The sequence below is a fragment of the Crinia signifera genome, chromosome 4 (genome assembly GCF_055691185.1).
Source record: "Crinia signifera chromosome 4, ASM5569118v1, whole genome shotgun sequence".
Lineage (NCBI taxonomy): Eukaryota > Metazoa > Chordata > Amphibia > Anura > Myobatrachidae > Crinia > Crinia signifera.
In genome coordinates this window covers 177,679,363-177,703,630 of record NC_139220.1, presented here as the reverse complement: position 1 = coordinate 177,703,630, position 24,268 = coordinate 177,679,363, and the positions used below count along the sequence as shown (strand labels likewise).

General features: G+C 40.9%; 1 protein-coding gene across 6 annotated transcripts in view; it reads left to right on the top strand.

The window, feature by feature from the left end:
* Positions 1-24,268, top strand: part of CACNA2D1 (calcium voltage-gated channel auxiliary subunit alpha2delta 1) — a 657,865-nt gene that overhangs the window by 469,350 nt on the left and 164,247 nt on the right. For all 6 annotated transcript variants that reach the window (XM_083183071.1, XM_083183072.1, XM_083183070.1 and 3 more), the window contains exon 10: positions 9,364-9,463. In XM_083183071.1, the coding sequence (XP_083039197.1) occupies positions 9,364-9,463 (100 nt within the window). The remainder of the gene's footprint in view (positions 1-9,363; positions 9,464-24,268) is intronic.

The window sequence follows — 24,268 nt, the reverse complement described above, 5'->3', positions numbered from 1 at the left end:
CATTCACTTGGTCCGATTTAGGTTTGGGTTCCAATAAAGTTGGACGTTCAATCAGATCAATTTTTTCTCTAGCACTTTCAATAAGACTCTTTGAGTATCCTTTAGCACTCAACCTATTTGCAACTTCCTCCAGTTGTTGTCTACACACATTTTCATCCGTACAGTTCCGCTTGATGCGGATAAACTGCCCGAATGGGATGGCATCCAACCAATTCCTGTGATGTTGGCTGTTAGTAAAAATAAAACTATTTGAATCAGTTTCTTTTCTGAATGTCTTGGTTTTCAAAACATCGTTTTCAATGTATAAATTGAGGTCCAAAAACGAGACCAACTCCTGACTACAACTGAAGGTTAAATTAATGTTCTTGTCATTAATATTCAAAGAAAGGCAAAAATTATCAAGAGATTCCTTATCACCGGACCAAATAAAGCAAATGTCATCGATGAAACGGCTCCAGGTCACCAGGCCCTCCCCCAGCACGCCTCCCTGCCACACTACCTGATCTTCCCAGTGGGCCATAAAAAGGTTAGCGTAGCTGGGGGCGAACCTGGTGCCCATAGCCGTTCCAGTACACTGTAAATAAAAGGACCCTTCATGCAGAAAATAATTGTTTGTGAGAATAAATGTTATACTGGCCAACAGAAATTTTTTTAAAAGTTCTGACAATTGGCTCTGGTTTAGAAAGTATGATACTGCTTCCAGGCCCTTCTCTATATCTATGATCGTGTACAGAGTACTTACATCTGCTGTACACAGCCATTGGTTGTTAACCCATTGTATATTGGATAATTTTGCCAAAATATCGCCAGTATCTCTAGTATAGGCTTTAGTCAATAATACTAGTGGCTGCAAATGCGAGTCTACATAAGCTGACAAATTGCTGGTGAGGCTATTACATCCCGAAATTATCGGGCGCCCAGGGGGGTTGAGGGGGTCCTTATGAATTTTGGGGAGTACGTATATTGATGGGATACTTGGTTCGGCTATATTTAAAAAATCAAATTCCCCTTTGGAAATAATTTTATCTTCCAAAGCCTTGGAAGTGAGCTCCAGAAGACTTATATACCCGCTATGTGGACTCTATCTTACGCTTCTGACGAAGGACATATCCGAAAACGCGTTCAAGCGTACTACTACCCAGCTTGACGCTTTTGGACTGGCGTGAACAGCTACAGTACCGTCGACCCCAGGACTGAGCCCCCCTTGTTTCCGGGACGAGGGACCCAGACCGCAGGAGGACACCACACCATCTGTTGTATGCTGTATTGCCTGGTTCAAATCCGTTCATGCTTTTAACAAAGTCACTTTATTGTAAGTGCATTTTATAGATTAAAGCTTTTTTTATTGTATTGACCTGCACTATGTTGCCTATTATTCTGTCTCCCCTGTATGTATAATAGGGGAGCAGTCTCCACCACCAGTGGTCCTTGTTGGAGTTTGGTCATCCATGTGATATTGCCTACAAAGCTTGAATTTGGTTTTGTATTATTTGCAGTGCTTCATAGCTAATACTGAGCGCTATTCTTGCCTTTCTACATCTTTTTGCTTTGTATTGTATCTTGAGTAGTTCCAGGTGTTTCTACTCTGTGGATAGGCTTATAGCTGCACTGTATTTTAATTGCGCACCCAACTGGTTCATTTTTTTCTTGCTTGTATCTACTGTTTTCACCTGTTTGATCTAGTAGTGCTGCAACTATGTTCACCATTAGGGATACTAGAAATCAGCTCATTAAGAATACCTTCTCACCAATTGATGTGTCTGTATCTGATGAAAATCTAAGTACTATTTTTCAAAAAATAGAAAAAGCTATGCTAAAAGAGAACCGCATTTGGTGGGAGGTAGCTACATTAGAGCACTATATCTCTACCAATGTAGTCCCAAAGGGGTTAAAAATGTCAAAAATCCCCTCCTTTGAAAATCCCACTGAAGAATTTAAGACCGAATGGGATAATATTTTGACTAATTGTTCCACTAAATTAATGAGTTTGATTATCAAAGAACGCACAAAAACTCTAAAGGAATTAGATACTGAAATTAAAACCTTACAGAATCTAACATTACCGTTTAAAGAACAAACTGATTTTCTTGAACTCGAGAAAGCATTATTGTTGAAAATTGATAAAAACACTAAAGAGTTAAGAGATAAAAAAACAAAAAAATATAATCGAGATACGAGAAAGGAGGTAGAGGTTGTTAATATAGAAACCGTAGCAACCGTTAACCCTGTACAAATGATCGAACCATCCAATCCACCTGTTTGGAGGAGGAATCAATTTAGATCTAAGTATAAAAAACATCCTAATGTGAACTCCCAGCATTATAGGAGGGACCAACAGCAAAATCGTACCCCTCGGTCTGATTGGGAATACAAAAGACCTCAGTTCCATAATGATGAAGATCTAAATCCAGACTATGTACCTCCCCAACTAAATAGGTCTAATGTAAGGTTTACAGAACCGAAAATTAACAATTATAGACACTATAACAGATTTACCCCACTAGAGGATCAAAATGGAGAAGGGACTACTGTTCCTTTTTTAGGACAGGGATGGAGGAACAGGAGAATCAATTAATCCCAACCATTGTTAAGAAAACAAGAAGAGGGAAAAGAGCGGGAAACATTAAAAAGAAAAAATTATTGAGAAAATCTAAAAAACATACTTCCATAAATAACTGTGTGACTACAGATAAAAATATGGAAACAAAAATTTTTAATCTTACTGACCGCCCCCTCACTAGAGATGAAATTAGCGTGTTAAGTAAAGGTCTTAAATTTTCCCCTTCCTTTGTACCTACATCATTTGATTTATACCTAGATATACAGAAGTACATTAGGAAGCTGGCAATTAAACGCTTTTTTTCACAGAAAGATACGGAAGATGTTGATCCATCTAATTTAAACACTGTATCAGCCATTCCCCCTACTAAATTTAAGGCTCCCTCAACATTCTACCCGACACACTGTAGAGGTGCGTTTGTGGATTGCTTTAATAAAATTGTATGTGAGGAGTTGGAAAAAATCTTAAAAAATAAAAAAATCAATCCTAAAAAAAACAACACTAAATTAAATTTGTCAAAAAGAGAATTTGAGGCCTTAAAAGTGTTAAAAAAAGATGATACATTAATTGTGAAGCCCGCAGACAAGGGGGGGGGGTGGTTCTTATGAAAAAAGAGTTATATTTGGCGGAAATCTCCAGACAGATTAATTCTGGGGACACATATAAGAAACTTAGGGGTGACCCTACATCCAGAATCAAGAAAAGTCTTCTGGAGCTCACTTCCAAGGCTTTGGAAGATAAAATTATTTCCAAAGGGGAATTTGATTTTTTAAATATAGCCGAACCAAGTATCCCATCAATATACGTACTCCCCAAAATTCATAAGGACCCCCTCAACCCCCCTGGGCGCCCGATAATTTCGGGATGTAATAGCCTCACCAGCAATTTGTCAGCTTATGTAGACTCGCATTTGCAGCCACTAGTATTATTGACTAAAGCCTATACTAGAGATACTGGCGATATTTTGGCAAAATTATCCAATATACAATGGGTTAACAACCAATGGCTGTGTACAGCAGATGTAAGTACTCTGTACACGATCATAGATATAGAGAAGGGCCTGGAAGCAGTATCATACTTTCTAAACCAGAGCCAATTGTCAGAACTTTTAAAAAATTTTCTGTTGGCCAGTATAACATTTATTCTCACAAACAATTATTTTCTGCATGAAGGGTCCTTTTATTTACAGTGTACTGGAACGGCTATGGGCACCAGGTTCGCCCCCAGCTACGCTAACCTTTTTATGGCCCACTGGGAAGATCAGGTAGTGTGGCAGGGAGGCGTGCTGGGGGAGGGCCTGGTGACCTGGAGCCGTTTCATCGATGACATTTGCTTTATTTGGTCCGGTGATAAGGAATCTCTTGATAATTTTTGCCTTTCTTTGAATATTAATGACAAGAACATTAATTTAACCTTCAGTTGTAGTCAGGAGTTGGTCTCGTTTTTGGACCTCAATTTATACATTGAAAACGATGTTTTGAAAACCAAGACATTCAGAAAAGAAACTGATTCAAATAGTTTTATTTTTACTAACAGCCAACATCACAGGAATTGGTTGGATGCCATCCCATTCGGGCAGTTTATCCGCATCAAGCGGAACTGTACGGATGAAAATGTGTGTAGACAACAACTGGAGGAAGTTGCAAATAGGTTGAGTGCTAAAGGATACTCAAAGAGTCTTATTGAAAGTGCTAGAGAAAAAATTGATCTGATTGAACGTCCAACTTTATTGGAACCCAAACCTAAATCGGACCAAGTGAATGACAGGTTTAAATGGTCTTTTGTGAGCAAATATAGCTCCATACATAAAGATGTTGAACAAGTATTTAGAAAAAATTGGCATCTGCTCCAGAGTGACCCAATTTTGGGAACACTATTACCACCAAAACCACAGTTTATCTACAAAAAAGCACCCTCTTTAAAAGACCACTTGGTTCACAGTTCTACAGACAGCGGCCCACGCCAAACAATCCGAACCATAGGATTTCATCGCTGTGGGTCATGTCTTGCCTGTAGGACGGTGAAATCTAAAGAGAGAAAATTGGATCACTTTACAGTGAATGGTTGTGATTTTAAAATCAAACAATTTCTTACCTGCCACTCAAGAAATATAATTTATCTGCTACAATGTAGCTGCAACCTATCTTATATAGGGAAAACTAGCAGACCCATGAAAACACGTATAGCAGAGCATATCTACAACATACGTAAAAAGGTACAGACACACACAGTGTCTGAGCATTTTCGTGTGGTACATAATGCAAATGAGTGTCAGATTGTATTTTTCAGTGCAATAGAACAAATCCTACCTAAAAGCCGTACTAATGATGAGGCGAGGAGATTATCTATGACAGAGATGCGGTGGATTCACCGCCTTGGAACACTAATTCCAAAAGGCTTAAACACAGAATTCGAGCTAAAGCCATTTCTGACATAATAATCCATCTTCTTGCTCCTATAGTGTAGTTGCTCACTTTTCTACTTTTCACCATTTCATATCTTTTTTATCGCTTATGGTGCTGGGTTGTACTATCATTTTATTGGATTTTAACATGTATCTGTTTTTCAGAATGAAGTCCATGTTAACAGCGTCCGAGCTCCCTGTTATCCCCATAGTAACCTGCTGTCCAAGCTTGACACGCAAGCGACGCAAGCGGCATCAGCCTGGAACGCATCTATACACTTCCAGCATGCGCGACGTCACTTCCGGTGGGTGACACGCAGACGCCGACGTATTTCCGGCGTATGGAACGCAAACGCCGGCTGAGGGACAAGGAGGCCGGACGCTGCACGCCGAGTAGCGGCATCTGTTTGTTATTTAGCATAACAGGTAGGGGTATATATATACCCGCTATGTGGACTCTATCTTACGCTTCTGACGAAGGACATATCCGAAAACGCGTTCAAGCGTACTACTACCCAGCTTGACGCTTTTGGACTGGCGTGAACAGCTACAGTACCGTCGACCCCAGGACTGAGCCCCCCTTGTTTCCGGGACGAGGGACCCAGACCGCAGGAGGACACCACACCATCTGTTGTATGCTGTATTGCCTGGTTCAAATCCGTTCATGCTTTTAACAAAGTCACTTTATTGTAAGTGCATTTTATAGATTAAAGCTTTTTTTTATTGTATTGACCTGCACTATGTTGCCTATTATTCTGTCTCCCCTGTATGTATAATAGGGGAGCAGTCTCCACCACCAGTGGTCCTTGTTGGAGTTTGGTCATCCATGTGATATTGCCTACAAAGCTTGAATTTGGTTTTGTATTATTTGCAGTGCTTCATAGCTAATACTGAGCGCTATTCTTGCCTTTCTACATCTTTTTGCTTTGTATTGAATCTTGAGTAGTTCCAGGTGTTTCTACTCTGTGGATAGGCTTATAGCTGCACTGTATTTTAATTGCGCACCCAACTGGTTCATTTTTTTCTTGCTTGTACCCGAGTGTAACATGGCATAAGTGACACATCCGTCAATCCCAGACTCTCATCGGTGCTCAGAAGCGGCCAATGTCGTCTGGAGATTTGGCGGATGGTATCACTCGCCGTACTGAAATGATTCACCCATGGCATCTTTTTGCGGGTCTCTGCATTTTTAACCTTCGGTGCCAAAAGTGCTTCTCGTGGCTGAGACAAAGCTTTGTTTTTAGCACTCACCAGAAGATCATAATCATACCCACGTATTACAAAATTTCTTATCATATTGTCAATCTGTAGGGCGGCCTCATCCCTATTGGTACATATTCTACAGGCTCGAATAAACTGGGAGTAGGGCAACCCAAATTTAAGTGGTCTGGGATGATGACTGGCTGCATGTAAGATCGTGTTACGATCAGTAGCTTTCTTAAAGAGGGAAGTGGTCAGTATCCCATTATCCAATTGCACTGCTACATCCAGAAAATTAACTTTTTTAGGATGAATCTCAAAGGTAAGTTTTAATGGAGATGTCGACTGGTTGTGTCGCCCTATCATGTCGACAAACTCCATTTCAGTGCCCGTCCACATGAGAAAAATATCATCGATGTACCTGACATAGAAGAAGATCTTGTCAGATACATCGTGATTACTGAAGAAAATTTGTTCCTCTGCCACAAACATATACGCATTGGCGTACGATGGGGCCACATTGGACCCCATCGCACAGCCAGAGCGTTCTTCCTCCAACGCTCTGGCTGTGCGATGGGGTCCAATGTGGCCCCATCGTACGCCAATGCGTATATGTTTGTGGCAGAGGAACAAATTTTCTTCAGTAATCACGATGTATCTGACAAGATCTTCTTCTATGTCAGGTACATCGATGATATTTTTCTCATGTGGACGGGCACTGAAATGGAGTTTGTCGACATGATAGGGCGACACAACCAGTCGACATCTCCATTAAAACTTACCTTTGAGATTCATCCTAAAAAAGTTAATTTTCTGGATGTAGCAGTGCAATTGGATAATGGGATACTGACCACTTCCCTCTTTAAGAAAGCTACTGATCGTAACACGATCTTACATGCAGCCAGTCATCATCCCAGACCACTTAAATTTGGGTTGCCCTACTCCCAGTTTATTCGAGCCTGTAGAATATGTACCAATAGGGATGAGGCCGCCCTACAGATTGACAATATGATAAGAAATTTTGTAATACGTGGGTATGATTATGATCTTCTGGTGAGTGCTAAAAACAAAGCTTTGTCTCAGCCACGAGAAGCACTTTTGGCACCGAAGGTTAAAAATGCAGAGACCCGCAAAAAGATGCCATGGGTGAATCATTTCAGTACGGCGAGTGATACCATCCGCCAAATCTCCAGACGACATTGGCCGCTTCTGAGCACCGATGAGAGTCTGGGATTGACGGATGTGTCACTTATGCCATGTTACACTCGGGGCAAAAATGTCCTTGATTGGCTGGTACGGACAGACATTACACCTTCTGTCACCATGCCTCGGGCTACCACCTTTCTGGGAAGACGCAACGGATGCTTCCGTTGCCTAAATTGCATTACATGCAGAAGTATGACTGTGGGGGATAGTTTTTGTCATCCATTTTCAGGAAAACGTTATTCCATCCGACATAAAGTCACTTGTACAACTGCATTTATTGTATATTTAATTTCCTGCCCGTGTGGCCTACATTATGTAGGCAAAACTGATAGAAATCTGAGGGATAGGATGGCTGGACATCGTACTGCTATCCGGGCAGCCATTCTCGCTGGTACTAGTGACCAGCCGGTGGCGAGGCACTTCGCTCTAGCTGGTCACAGTATGGCAAACCTGCACTATATAATTATAGACCACATTCCAGCGCGCCTCAGAGGTGGCAATAGATCATTGGCTCTCCTCCGGTGTGAATCCAGATGGATACACCGGTTGAGAACCATGGTCCCTTATGGCTTGAACGATCACTTAGGGCTACATGCTTTCTTATAAACTGGCTCTTATAAACCTATTCTTTAGTATACGAGGGTTGATTGGGTTACCGTGAGACTTTTTTGCATTTTTATGTTTTTTGTATGTTTTTTGTATGTTTTTTATTCGATTGTGTATTTTGACAGTAGAATTATTCTTTTGAGTTGATACTACCGTCATCTGATGTTTATACAATTATTACCTTGATTGTAATATGTATTCGATATGCCTCCGTGTCTTTACTATTATGTCCATCACCACCTCCGCTATGTTTGTTTTTAATTTGTACGCCTGTCACTCTGGAGCCCGTACGCTGGTTCTCCGCTGACGAGGTGTGACGCTAGCAGTCAGCGCCGGTTGCCATGGTGTGGGAATCACGTTTGAGGACGTGACCATGGCGACGGACACGACGCTGGCGCGCACTGGTGATGCGTGAGTCCATCGGCGGGAGACGTGCTGGAGCGTGCAGGATGGAGTGGGGGATATAAGGTGAGCACTTGTCATTATGTTTTATGCCTGATGACGATTTTGAAAATAAAATCGAAACGTTGCTGAAAGTTTTTCCTGCCTCATCGTTTATATTCTGACCGTGTGCTGCCTTCACTGCACCGACAGTGGGACGTGACTTGCATATGCCTGTGAACAGGCTAATGGTTTGCACCGGGACCTAGAGGACTTATTGGTGGAGTTGCTTGGCCGCAGGACAATATATATATATATATATATATATATATATATATATATATATATATATAATCTTGACATCTTTGTATTTTATAATTTTATACACAAAAGTTGCCTTTATGTATAACACCCTTTTAACAATCTATCTACATACAATCCATAAAGAAACAACACTCAAAAGTCAAATAACACCCAATCCAACCTCACGTTTTGCTGGCTTATTATTAATAAGGCTTCCTTGATAGTCCATTTTTGACATTTATTTAGGGTTACATATTCTGTGCAAAAAGAGAGATATTCAGTCTATTAAAAAGCATCTCTTGGTTTCCACCGAGGACTCTTTGTTAGGTTAATGTCAGGGGGGAAATCATCAAGTCTGATGTGACTAGTAGATTGCTTTGTACTAAAAAATCTATTCTCTGGTTTGTCGCTTTGATGGAATAGATTGCATCTGATGTTTTAAATGGATACTCTTATATTACTGAAAAGTGTTTCATCAGCATTTGCAATCCCTCCTGCTTGAGCTTTGCCCTGAATCAGAAAAGCTGACATTTAGATCTTTTAAAATGCCTATTACCCAAAGTAGGCAGGAATGGGCATACATCGAGAACCTAGAACAGCTTTCCAATTAAGTTCATTGACACAAGACCTGAAACTTGATTAGGATATTTCAAACAGATTTATTTTTATAACCTCTTTCTCTTTGCCGTGTCTTTTTGTAAAGGAGCGGGAGTGTCAGTGGGCTGACCCTGAAGTTGATAAGAACATCGGTGTCTGAGATGCTGGAAACTCTTTCAGATGATGATTTTGTGAATGTTGCTGCTGTGAGTATCTCTGTATCAATAACTATTTCATACACCTTTCCCATGTGCTATTTCATAGTGCCGGTAAATTTTTAACAATTCCAATGACGGAGCGTGGCCTAGCTGGCAACTGAGGTGGACGTGCCGGAGAAGAGCTCCTGCCTGAATCCCACAACATTTCCAATGACACTTTCTTCTTAACAGTCTCCACCTATGAAAAAAAACACATTTTACAAGAATACTAATTATTTTTCATTTTAATTTAATATATTTCTGAGACCAAATTATATATATATATATATATACCGTGTTTCCCCGATAATAAGACACTGTCTTATTTTTTTTTTCGCTCAAAAAAGACCATAGGTCTTATTTTCGGGGGAGGGCTTATTTTAATAGACCTTTTGAAAAAATAGCCCCCCTGCGCCTTTAAGAAATTCCCCACTGCGCCTTTAAAACATTCAACTGCGCCTTTATGAAATGCCCCACAATTTAATGTGCCGGTATTTTAAATTTTCCATGCCCCCACCTGTTTGTTTGTAGTTTAAATGGATATTCGTTGATGGCGCTGTGTGGTGAGCAGCAGCCAGCCAGTCAGCCGCGTGATGTGCGCGGCGCGATGTGCGCGGCGTGACGTCACGCCGCGCCTACCGCAATGCATCCCTGGGAACGGAAGCTGCGGTGCTGCTGGTGAGTGAGCGGAGGGCAGCGGGGGTCAGCGGGGGTCAGCGGGAGTCAGCGGGGGCCGAGCGGAGGGTACACATATGGTGTACATACAATTACATGGGAAAAATGGTAGGGCTTAATTTCGGGGGAGGGCTTATTTTGGACCAGCGTCCAAAATCTGGGGTAGGGCTTATTATCGGGGTAGGTCTAATTATCGGGGAAAGACGGTATATATATATATATATATATATATATATATATATATGTAGCCCCAATATTCCAAATCGTGCTATAAACAATTTTACCAATTCGATTTCTATTGATACTTGGCAGCCTCACCCCTATATTCCCTAAGGGATAGGGAACACACCAAACACAATATTATACCCTATAGAGGTATGGCGCCTAAGGTTTAAAATATAAATGTCCAAATACAAACTATGTGAACCACATCCAATGAAGTAAGGAGGAGAAATCTTCCAATATTTTGTTTATTAGTCTTCAGAGGACAATTGAGAATAAAACCGCATGTAGATAATGACCAACGCGTTTCATCTCACAGAGACTTCATCAGGGAAATACAACAATCTTAATGGTTAAGAAGTGTGAATAAAGTTGAACCCTATTTGGGTGTATGGCTCCTCCTGATTCTTATATGGGGATGATGATTCCTATTTATTTAGTTTATCCAATTCGTGCAATATATTAGTAATTATAAATTGAATAGCAGTTCACTGCCTAAAGTATTACTTGATCAGATGCTCCTGTTAGCCTCCTCTCTCAAGGGCTTAATATCTGAACCTATGTTGTGGATAACAGTATGTCCATCTAATAGTAAGAATAAAAATAATCTCCAAAGAAGCTTCTGGTTCCTTTTATATATATATATATATATATATATATATATATATATATATATATATATATATATATATATATATATATGGATGATATTCTGCGCAAACAAAAAATCTGAGTCGGTACTCTTCGGTAATAATAAATAAATTTAGTGGGCAAAATACATTACAAATGCTCCAGGCGACATCGACATTTCATGGCCAATCCGGCCATTTCATCAGGATGTGGACTGCAGGTTGAGGGTGTGCGGGTGCCAGGACGGTGTGCTGTATGTGCAATCTTACCTGTCTTAAGTAGTGAATCCCCAAGACGTGAGTGCTCTCAGCTGCTGCTGTGAGTGCTGAGAGCACTCACGTCTTGGGGATCCACTACTTAAGACAGGTAAGATTGCACATACAGCACACCGTCCTGGCACCCGCACACCCTCAACCTGCAGTCCACATCCTGATGAAATGGCCGGATTGGCCATGAAACGTCGATGTCGCCTGTAGCATTTGTAATGTATTTTGCCCACTAAATCTATTTATTATTACCAAAGAGTGCCGACTCAGATTTTTTGTTTGCACAGAATATCATCCATTCATATTGACTTTGTCAGTAAAGCACCTCGGAAGCTGAATCTATTCTCCAGAGTGCCAAAGCTTTTTGCATATATATATATATATATATAGATATATATATATATATCTATATATATATATATATATATATATCTATATATATATATACTCCACGTTTGGCCGGCACTCCAATAGCCTCAGTACTTTACTTGCCCGGTGCCCTCCGATAGATCCCCGTCAGCATGGCGGGTACATATGTCTGTCATACATGCACGGCGGCACTCTCAGTCAGAATAATGACAATGACACGGCTGTCTGGTGTCATTGTCATTATTCTGACTGAGAGTGCCGCCGTGCATGTATGACAGACATATATATATATATAAAATACAAAATTCACAGATGTGCGCTAGTGTTAGAAATACAGGTAGGTCGCTTATAACACTTAGCCTCCTACTAGTGAGGCTACTTCAATCAAACACCACCACAATAGTGTTATCGAGCGCCCTTATTTCTCTATTAGTCTTTCCTTACACTCAAACATCCATAGACCAATATTTTCAATTATAAAACATTTATTAAAAATTTACACTTTTAAAAAACAAATTTACACTGTTGTTCCTTGTCACAGGATTTTCTTACAAAGTGGATGTAAATAATTTATTTACATCCACTTTGTAAGAAAATCCTGTGACAAGGAACAACAGTGTAAATTTGTTTTTTAAAAGTGTAAATTTTTAATAAATGTTTTATAATTGAAAATATTGGTCTATGGATGTTTGAGTTTAAGGAAAGACTAATAGAGAAATAAGGGCGCTCGATAACACTATTGTGGTGATATATATATATATATATATATATATACAGTGGTCGAAGTGGGGCGGTATGCGACGGTATGGCATACCCATATAAAATATTTGTTAGAGGCGTGCAGCAGCAGCAAGCAGGTAGAGGTCCAGCCTGCTCAATGCTGCTCTGTGGTGCCGCCGAAGTTAGAGTGCGCCCGGCTCATACTACTTCTCCTGCCGGGTGCAAACACGAGCTTACAGCACTGCTGCTGCTGGAGCTTTCCCCACGTGCCCGGGTCCCACAGCTTCCCCTGGGGCTCCCTTGCTGGGCGCACACCTGGAGTGCGCCCGGCTCACATTATTGTCGCTGCAGGAGCTCCCCACCGCGTAAACGTGTCCTACGGCTTACCCTGGGGCTCATTCGCCGGGCGCACATATGGAGAGCGCCCGGCTCACATCAATGCCGGCTTCTGCAGCTCCCCCGCCAGGCGCAAACACGGAGAGCGCCCGGCTTACAGCACTGCTGCTGCTGGAGCTTCCGCACCGGGTGCACACATGGAGTGCGCCCGGGTACCAGTAATGCAGCTGCAGCCCCTGTGCTGGACGTGCAAGAAGGGTGCACCCGGCTGACTCTCATCCTCCCCGCCGCCCGCCGCTGGAGATCTGCCAGCCATCACTGCAGGACCCCTGGTAAGTCCTGACCCTTCACAACCCCCCTTGTCCCTGTTCCTTCCCCCCCCCTGGTCTGTGTCCCTGCCCTGCGTCCCCCTCCCCCCCGGTCCATGCGTCCCCCCGTCCCTGTCCCTGGGTCCCCCGGTCCCTGTCCCTGCGTCCCCCTCCTGCCCGGTCCTTCCCCCTGCGTCCCCCTCCCCCTGGTCCCTGTATCCCCCTCCCCCGGTCCCTGTCCCTGCGTTCCCCTCCTCCCCGGTCCCTGTCCCTGCGTTCCCCTCCTCCCCGGTCCCTGTCCCTGTGTCCCCCTCCAGGGCCCTGTCCCGCCCCCCTCCCGGTCCCTGTACTTGCGTCCCCCTCCCGGGTCCTGTCCCTTCGTCCCACCCCCTCCTGGTCCCTGTCCCTGCATCCCCCTGGTCCCTGCGTCCCCCTCCCAGTCCCTGTCCCTGCATCCCATCCCCCCCCGGTCCCTGCGTCCAGTCCCTGTGTCCACCTCATCAAAGTCCCTGCGTCTACCCAGTCCCTGCACCCCCCGGTCTCTGTCCCTGTCGCCCCCCTGTCCTGGTCCCTGCCTCCCCACGGTCCCTCCTGTCCTGGTCCCTGCCTCCCCACAGTCCCTGTGTCCCCAAATTATATGTAAAGTTTTGCTCAATCGGTGTGGCAAAAAAGTAATTTAAAAAAAAAATCCATATAGTATAATATACATTTTATCGCAATCAGGGTGGCATGATGTGATATTGTGCTCAATCTGGGTGACATGATGTGAATTTGGGCTCAATCTGGGTGCCATGATGCGAATTTGGGCTCAATCTGGGTGGCATGGTGCAAATTTCGGCTCAATCTGGGTGGCATGATGTAAATTTTAGCCCGGTCTTGGTGGCAGGATGTGAATTTTGGCTCCGTCCGGGTGGCATGATGTCAATTTTGGTTCTGTCCGGGTGACATGATGTCTATTTTGGCTCCGTCTGGATGGCATGATGTAAATTTTGGAACCGTCTGGGTGGCATGATGTGAATATGGGCGCAATTCAGGTGGCCTGATGTGATTTTGTGCTCAATCTGGGTGTCATGATGCAAATTTTAGCCCGGTCCGGGTGGCATGATGTGAATTTTGGCTCAGTCAGGATGGCATGAGGTGAATTTTGGCTCAGTCCGGGTGGCATGATTTTTGCTCTTTCATTTTGGCATAAAGGTGGCCATACACAAAGCAATCATGTTTTGCGAGACGATGGGCAGTCCTCCGCATCGCAAAGCACAAAAAGTATGTGCTGCACATACTTTTTTAACTAGATTGCATTGCATCTAGTTCCAAACGCACAATGCTTTAGCACATCGCATATGTTATGAACTAGATGCAACGCAATCTAGTTCAACTTGCACGGAGCTCATTTATGGGCACCTTAACGGGAATTTTTGCTCCATTCATGTGGTATAATGTGATTTTTGGCTCACTCCATTTGAATTTTGGCATAATGTTTAAGGGGCAAGTATTATGGGGTTTACTATTGTGTTGCGTAATGTATATAAGAGGTATATAGCGTGGCACACTACACAGGAGCACGCCCCTTTACAGTGACTACACCCCCTTTTGAGTGGCCACGCCCCTTTTTCTGGAGCACGCGCGCATAGCAATTTCTTTCACTTTTCCATACCCCCACTTTAAAATTTCCACTTCGACCACTGTGTATATATATATATATATATATATATATAAATTCACAACTAGGGGTGACTCTAGTCGCGCCACACAGAAGGCTGCTGCTCTAAAGAGACTCCCCTGTTAGTGGGAGACAATAGGTAGGATAGCAAAGAAAGATAGAGAGCGCCAGAGGTTTCCACCACCTTTAGTGCAGTAAATGTGTCAAATGTACAAAAAATCAAAACATTTTTGAAAAAATGACATATTTTATTAAAACGTTTGTAGGAAAACGTGTGGTGTCTCAGTTCTTTTGGAGACCGTAACAACCCAACGCGTTTCGTCTTTAGAAAGACTTCATCAGGGGTTAAAAAAGACACGATCAGGAATATATGTAGGTGCCTCAAATATTTTCACATTATATGGTGGAATTCAATAAAAAGATAGAGGTCACAATCTTCACAGAGTAGTCAGAACAGTGCTGCCCGTAAATAGAAAGTCTGATTAGGACTGGACTAAATTGAGCAAGTAAAGGTGAACGTTCAGCAGGGTCAACCGGGGTCAGATGACCTTAATTTCTTCCTGATAGTATCTGGGGTAGATAAGATGGTACTGGTGGAACTCGATCCGCATAGACAGATAGCACTGTAGATGGCACTAGTACAGTGGCTTTATGCTACTGAAGTTCTTCCAGAAGTTATCTGGGGTACATACGGTGGTACGAATGGAGCTGATTCCACACAAAAAAAGGCGTAGCTGTGAAGTGGATATATGCTACAGTGGTTCTGCACAAATGCAACGATACAGGCAACAGCAACGTCCGGATTGGACGTTGCTGTTGCCTGTATCGTTGCATTTGTGCAGAACCACTGTAGCATATATCCACTTCACAGCTACGCCTTTTTTTGTGTGGAATCAGCTCCATTCGTACCACCGTATGTATCCCAGATAACTTCTGGAAGAACTTCAGTAGCATAAAGCCACTGTACTAGTGCCATCTACAGTGCTATCTGTCTATGCGGATCGAGTTCCACCAGTACCATCTTATCTACCCCAGATACTATCAGGAAGAAATTAAGGTCATCTGACCCCGGTTGACCCTGCTGAACGTTCACCTTTACTTGCTCAATTTAGTCCAGTCCTAATCAGACTTTCTATTTACGGGCAGCACTGTTCTGACTACTCTGTGAAGATTGTGACCTCTATCTTTTTATTGAATTCCACCATATAATGTGAAAATATTTGAGGCACCTACATATATTCCTGATCGTGTCTTTTTTAACCCCTGATGAAGTCTTTCTAAAGACGAAACGCGTTGGGTTGTTACGGTCTCCAAAAGAACTGAGACACCACACGTTTTCCTACAAACGTTTTAATAAAATATGTCATTTTTTCAAAAATGTTTTGATTTTTTGTACATTTGACACATTTACTGCACTAAAGGTGGTGGAAACCTCTGGCGCTCTCTATCTTTCTTTGATATATATATAAATATATATATTTATATATATATATATACACACACACAGAGTAGTGTGATCTGGTACTCCTGCTAAGCTGAAACAGCTAGGTGCCCAGATATGCCCAATATATCCTCCATAGGACCTAAACCCGATAATCTGGCACTCCAAGCAACAAAAATAAAGACGACCAGACAGTGGTCTAAGGCAACGTTTCAGGAGTGTCTGTTAGCCCCTTTCATCATTACAATAACCACAAATAAAATAAAATAAAAAACATTTAAATACAGTCACCACCTCTCTGTGTTCGCGGTCCCAGCGACACCGTCCCTTGGAGTCGCGATGACAGAGGAGGAGGAAGATGATGTCATTGTGACTTTGGGGGACGGCGTCAATGGGACTGCAAACACGGGGAGGTGGTGACTGTATTTAAATGCTTTTCTTTTTTATTTGTGGTTATTGTCATAAATGTCATTCTATAATGCAATATTTATAGTTTGTATTCATTGATGATTGACTGACCACAATTTCTGCAGCAGATGTTAAAAGCTGCGAATCTCTGCAGTGTGTGCAGGGACTCAATATTTACATCACAAATAATAGTGAGAATCTGAATGAGAAATTGTACTGTATAGTGTATATTGTGTCACCTCTTAAGTGGAGTCTCAAAGGCATGTACCCAATGATAGGCTGATAGCATGAAAAAAATTTGAAACCTAGAACAAAGAAGCATAAAATGTATATTAATTATTCACTCTGAAGATATATTTACAGGCAGAGACTCCATCATCTCTGAGATAATTGCATACCACTTACAGGCTCACTTATTGTGAAGGACCTAAACAGTGAGGACACCTCCCATTGCTAATGGAATCCATCCTTGCCTGAATTGTAATGGACATAAAAGTACTTGTATGATGATACTATTTTCACTATACAGTACATTCCATTGTATGTTGCTTACAGTAACTACAGGAAGGGCAACATGCATAAAGTACATTAGAAGTTGTATACTCTACTTGCTATTTTAATGAATGAGATACAAAAAATAGTGTATACATGGTTTTGGGCAGTGTCTGGGTTATAGGCAGTCTCAGATGTGACTTTACAGGATGATTTTTTCCCCTTGCAATTAATGGTGCCAGCTCAGACTGTTGTAAAAATAATGAACGAGCAGAACACACCGCACATTCCAAGGATCAGTATTGCTTTTTTATGATAATTTTCGATTTAATATTAGACTTTCTTTTCATAAAGACATACTTAGTAACACTGACATTTCTAGACTCAAGGAGACATCTCCTTTTTATGTATATTAAGGTTGTTTGTCCAAGACATGTTCATGTCTCCAGATCTAATTTCCTGTACAGAGTGATATATACAGGTACTGTCCTAATGAAATTGTAAATGAAAGCTTGAAGGTGAACTAACTTATGTAACAATTGTATTCCTGTATAGACTAAGACATGTCATTTGACATTATGTTGTCTCCAATTCATTCTTAGGGCAGTCCACTATGGGTACCCAAACATTTCACAAAGATTCTGCAATTGGCAGCTATAAATTGCAAAATGCTAGATACTAGTACATATCTGTATGCATATCTATCTATATATCTATCTATCTATCTATCTACCCAATGATAAACTAAAACAATCCATAAAACCACTATGAATGCAATCAATAAACACTTATACAGGGTTGGGTGGCTATAAGATAAATAGACACTTTCAATGTTTTATAAAGACCAAAGATATAGTCAAAATACTTACATGTCAAGTTCTGCGTACCCTCTATTGTCCTATTGTGTGCCATATGTATGGCACTGCAAACCAGTTGTGTCACCTTATAAATGTAATAATAATAATAATAATAACAATAATAATAATAATAATAATAATAATAAAAAAAAATACATGGATATGTAGTATATGTCTTAGCTTCTATGACTAAGTTACAAAAGTTCTATGTGTGAGCATTTGGTTACATGAAAGACATCAATGCAATAATCTGATTTGTTCCAAACACACCCCAGGGCATGTCCACATTAACACTTGCAACCACTGCTGTGATGCATTGCTTCAGATCATTTACACATAAGGCTGCCATTGTAAAAAAACATAACTTGTTTCCCAACTTCCTGTAAGTGTAAATGATCTGAAGCAATGCATCACAACAACTGATGTATCCTGTATTGACGAGGATAAGCATTGGTGCATTTGGAATAAATTGGATTATTGTATTGATATCTGTCATGTGACATAAGACTGAAACATTTGTAATTTAATCATAGAAATTTATAGACATATACTCTATATACATATAAGTATTTTGACTATGGGCCAGGACCATTAATGAAAAAAAGCAGGTAATTTTGTGTCTGGAACACACCAAGGGTCTAATTCTGTAATACTGTGTTGGGGCTTGGGGATCATAAGGTTCCAGGTATAGTCACATGGCATTACCATGGCCCTTGCCTAACATAAAAGTGCCCATGAGTTGATGAAGAAGCTGAGTTGACATATTGTTATATAGGCGACAGGTGATAACTATTCTAAGGTGGGACTGATTCACTATTGTGTGGGGCATATACTGTATTAAATACTTCTCAAACAAACCCATTTCAAACCCCTGTCTTATTTATGCCTGTAGCATGGAAAATCAACAGTAGGCAGCAGCTAAGATAGCCTTTATTGCAAGTCATGACTCCAAAGTCATAGAATAGAAGATTAGAGATAGGGAACAAAGACATTTCTCAACTTCCTCTAAATAAGATTGATATGAAGCAATCAAGACACAATCCTAAAATATCTCCTTGATATGCACTCCAGATTTTCAAGCCTCCAATTGCCTACATCTATCTTGAGAATTATGATAAAATTAAAGTGGCACTACCAATCATGTTATTAGGAAAACCTTACATATCATTATTCATGGTCACAGCTAAAAGATTAGGATATACTTTCTTGCCTGTGAAGGCAGGAAAATGACACTGTGACTTAATCAGGCGTATCAGGATTTATGCTGAGGTCTCACTGAACAAGAGGCTTAAATATTAATGTGCAGAAACACTTAAGTGCAGAGTTTTTAATTATATAAATGCATTTGTTTCTTCATAAGCTGCAGAACGCGGAATGTGCAGCTCCGATATTATTCACCACGGGTTAATGTGTCATATCTTCCCGTCTTAATTTTCATTTCAGCTACAGAAACTGCTGCTGTTTGCATGTGAATAGGATCCTGCTGTTAGGAAATGTGCAATGTATAGGAATTACTGCCATTTCTCCCAAATAATTTAGTTATATGCTTTGACTGCACAAAGTGGAAGATGATAGGGCGTAAGATTTGCTCCTTGTATACCATGATTCAGAGACTTGGTTTCATATGTTGGCATAGTGAAAATCATACTGTATGCTTGTGATTGTGTGATTTCATAAAAGGAAAATGTCAAGAGAACCTTCTATTTTGTCAGCAGTGACTGTGGAGACAGAAGATATTTATTTCATATTCATGTTTCTTAGACAAAAAAAATTATAATTTTGTACCACCTTATATGAATACTGCTAAGCAGAACAAAAATATTTAAGAAAAATACTGCTACTATTAATAACTCACTACTTAAACACTTTTGAGAAAAACTTTAGAGTGCGAAAACCAAAGCGCTGAAATATTGTAAGTCTGGTTTTGAACTCTGTTTCTACAACAACAACAAAATTTCCTACATTTTTGTATTTCACATAAACACATTTATTGTTATTGCTGAGAAACCTTCACACTTCAATGAATAACAAATGAATAATAAATAAGGGAAAAAAATCGCGTCGGTCGCATCGCATGCGACCAAAAAATCGCATGCGATGCGACCGACGCGATTACCGCGATTTCCCATAGGGAACAATGTTAAATGTCCCAATTGACCCGATTTTCCATAGGGAACAATGTTAAATGGCCCACAGAGGCCAAATAGCCACCCTGAAGTGTGAAATGGCCCCCCCAATTGTTAAAACCACCCCACAATCAACGTCAACCCGAAGCGTGGCGAGCACAGCAAGCCCACGAGGGGCGGCGGTACGTGTCCTACGACCTTTTCATGCCCCCCTATCCACGTCGGCGTGGAGTTGAGAATAGAAAGTGTGGCGAGCGCAGCGAGCCACCGAGCCCGAAGCGTGGCGAGCGCAGCAAACCCCGCGAGGGGACGCGGACACCTGTGAAGCCCGCGAGGGGAAGCGTATACCTGTGAAGGTGTCCGCTTCGGGCTCGGTGGCTCGCTGCGCTCGCCACACTTTCTATTCTCAACTCCACGCCGACGTGGATAGTGGGGGTATGAAAAGGTCGGAGGTCGCGTACCGCCGCCCCTCGCGGGCTCGCTGCGCTCGCCACGCTTCGGGTTGACGTTGATCGTGGGGCGGCGTTAACAATTGGGGGGGGCCATCTAACACTTCAGGGTGCCTATTTGGCCTCTGTGGGCCATTTAACATTGTTCCCTATGGAAAATCGGGTCAATTGGGACATTTAACATTGTTCCCTATGGGAAATCGCGGTAATCGCGTCGGTCGCATCGCATGCGATTTTTTTGGTCGCATGCGATGCGACCGACGCAATTTTTTCCCCTTACGATGCCCAAGATCAAAATCGTGGGTGCCCTTCTAGGTAAAGAGTACCGAATAAACATTTAAACATTGACTGTGACTTATATTTTTCCATTTCTATAATGCATATAGAAATATTATAAGATAAGATTTTAATTCCTAAATTAAATGCAGTCACTAGGAATGGGTTAAGTATGTAGCGGGAAGGAATGGGATAGAGCATTGGCAGGGAGGCGCAAAATGGTGCAGTGCCTGGTGGCAAGCAGACAAATACCCAGTCCCCTTACTAATGTATGTATATAGGAACTGGGAGTGCAGTTAATTTTCTGGAATATATATATATGTGTGGCGATGGGTTCGAATGTGGCCCCATTGGTCGCTAACCTATTTATGGTAGAAATAGAACAAGATTTTTTCTTTAACAACAGCAATGTGGCAGACAAGATCTTAGCATATTTTTGCTACATAGATGACGTCCTCCTGTTAGGGTCATCAGAATTTGAGAAATGTATTAATCATCATAATAACAAAGATAATCCCGTGAAATTTACATTTACCATTGACAGTGAGAGTGTCAACTTTTAGATGTCACAATCAGCAGACAATCTAATAAATTAGTCACCAAAGTGTTTACAAAACCGACGGACAGAAATAATCTGCTCATGGCCTCCAGTGCACATCCCAGATCAACAAAAAATGCCCTCCCATCAAGCCAGTTTTTATGGGTAAAATTCTTAGCAAAAGGATATAACTGAAAAAATCTGGAGGAGATGAAAAACAAGGCCTTGCAGAAAAATATAGCAAAACTGCTTAATCCAACTATAAAAACAAATAATAAACCTAAATTAACGTGAGTAAATTCATTCACACACCTTACCCCTACTATTAGTAAAAATGTTAAGGCAAGATGGCCTATAATTCAAACGGATCCAACACTTGTCTAATGCCGCCCATAGATGGTTCATTTGGGCTGCCGATACGATGCACGCTACTGTGCACATCCCATCGTACAGTTGCATTGCATCTAGTTCAGAATGCACGCTGCTTTAATACATTGCATGCATTTTGAACCAGATGCGATGCAATCTAGTTTAAAATGCATGGTCCGCATTGCACCGTGTATGGAAGGCATTATCGGGAACTTGTGATATGCAATAGATACTGGTTAAAAGCATCTTTTCACCTCTTCTAGGAAATCAAATAGTAGGCAAAGGACAAATGCCATTTTATGTCCCATTATTAAGATAGCCCTGCATTGAAGCTTTAACTATGTGCTTTTGTGAGGTAGTGAAGTGACATGCGCTGCAAACAAGGCATTCTATGCTTAGTTGTACTAAAAAAGTAATATCAGTTCGCCACCATGAAGAGCTGGATGGACTGGCAACTTAGTGAGCCTTCATAGCACTCTATGGTTCTCTCCTGCATTCACTTTACTAATTAGCCAAATTTTGGGGGTAGGGGTCAGTTACATGTAGCCATGTGCCTTCTATACAAACATTGGTTGCATTACATTATATAAAAGATGCCCCCCTGTAGTGCCACCTGTTCCCCCGTATGCCTCCCACAATCATTGGTGGTGTACATTGGCAGTTTACTTACCGATTTTAGGGGAAGTTTGCTGCTCCACACTGCCAATGTTTCTTCCTGGCTTGAGCTCTGTGCAGTGAATAAACAAAATGGGTGGCCGGAGAGTGAATGTATGATGACATACCTGTATATAAGTATTGCAAGCTAATATCACAACCTACTGCGGAGACATGCGGTTTTGATTATATTGTATGCGATATAGTCAAAATTGCCTTGTCCACATCCTATTTTTTATTTCAATAATGACCTTGCATCGGTATCGCAAGCTGTATAAACACTGTGCAGATTTTAACTATATGCTCAAAATCAAATGCCAAAATCGCACCTTGCGTATGTACCTTAACATTAACTTTGTTTATTCTGGAAAATATTCACTACTTTTTTGTGATCTGTTATTCCACACGACACAGTTCTCACTTGGATAACACATACACTACTCTGCTTATAGTAGTATATCGTTATCATGCTGCACATGTTTTGCCTTTTTTTGTAATTTTGATATATTTACATGATAATGGAAATAATTTCTTCTGATTGTCTTCAATGGATAAAGCACTGTGACAAAAACATGTAGTGGTTTATCAATGTAACTCCAAGTCTGATATTAAATGTGTGAATTGTCAGTAAATATGACAACCCCTTTTGTTTTAGTTAGTTTTCTGTCTCTATTCTGTTACACCTGGTTGCTAATTTCATTTTTTGAACAAATATGCTTTGCCCTTAATCCTTAGCTGTGACCAGGAACATTTTGTACTAATCATTTTACTGCTATTGTTCCCTACAAGATATATGGAGGTAGCTATGTAACAAAGCTTTTTTTTCTCCAAGGTTACTCATTATCAGTGCATGCACATCTCTTGGAATAAAAGTGAAATGAAATGAAATCTGTAAACAAATGTACCTCATTGTTCTGTAGTCCGGAATGGTACAGACTGCAAAATGTGTATCTTTCAATGTGAATAGTGCCACTGCTGATACAATACCACAATGTGCTCTCTCCATTATAGATAATGTGGTGCCCATGTGCTGTTTCATAATGGGGGTTATATGCTGAGCACCAAATGATTCACTTTGAAAAGAGCTTTTAAATTTGTAATTGTTATGTTATTGTCATACAAGAGGGGCTTGAAAAACTAATTATAAAGATGAAGTTGTTTTACAACCGTTCCAATAATATTGTGCTTTATTCCTTTTAATTACTTTTTTGTTATTTATAGTTTTTACAATATGATTAGTAATTAGTACTTTTGATATTAAAATTGGAAGTACACAATAGGTTTCTAAAATGTTTTTTTTCTATTTGACTGCATTTTAAAGTTTTTAATTGCACTCTTCCGATGACTTGCTTATAGCCTCCAACACATGACTAACTTGTATGACTTCATATTACAGATCCTGCCAGAATCAAAACAAGATTGTCATTCAGAAACCAGTGATACTTATTATGTTGCTGCAATACTTTATACAAAACGGCATTATATTATTTTTCCTATGTTTATTTACAGTTTCTTATATAGCTTAGCATATATGACTATACTTTATAACATTAGATTATAGCTCACAGTGTGCTTCAGAATGACCTCTTTATTAAGTTTAAGAGATTTTATTACACCATGGTAAAATAAATAAATATGTGAATGGAAGAAGGTATTGTTTTTAGCAGTGCAGTCACAGCCATTGTGTTACTTACTGCTTGGGAAGTGGGTGGAGGCTTCATTTAATCCGAAGCTGCTGTCTTTAGACAAGGAGCCTTTTCAGTTTAGTCTTAAGTGTGCACATTACATATAAAAAAACTCCTGACAGGCTGCGCAATTCCTGTTACACACAGGCTCTTTTCATTATGAAAACTGACAATATCAAGTCTTTCATACACTTTGAACGCCTTTTCCACTTACAACAATGCATACGCAAGAACATGAGTTACTGTACCATTGTGTGACTGCTTTTGTTTTCCAGTAAGCTTTTGTGTAACTTTTTTTTAATCAACGAAACAATATTCAAGTAGGCAAGTAGT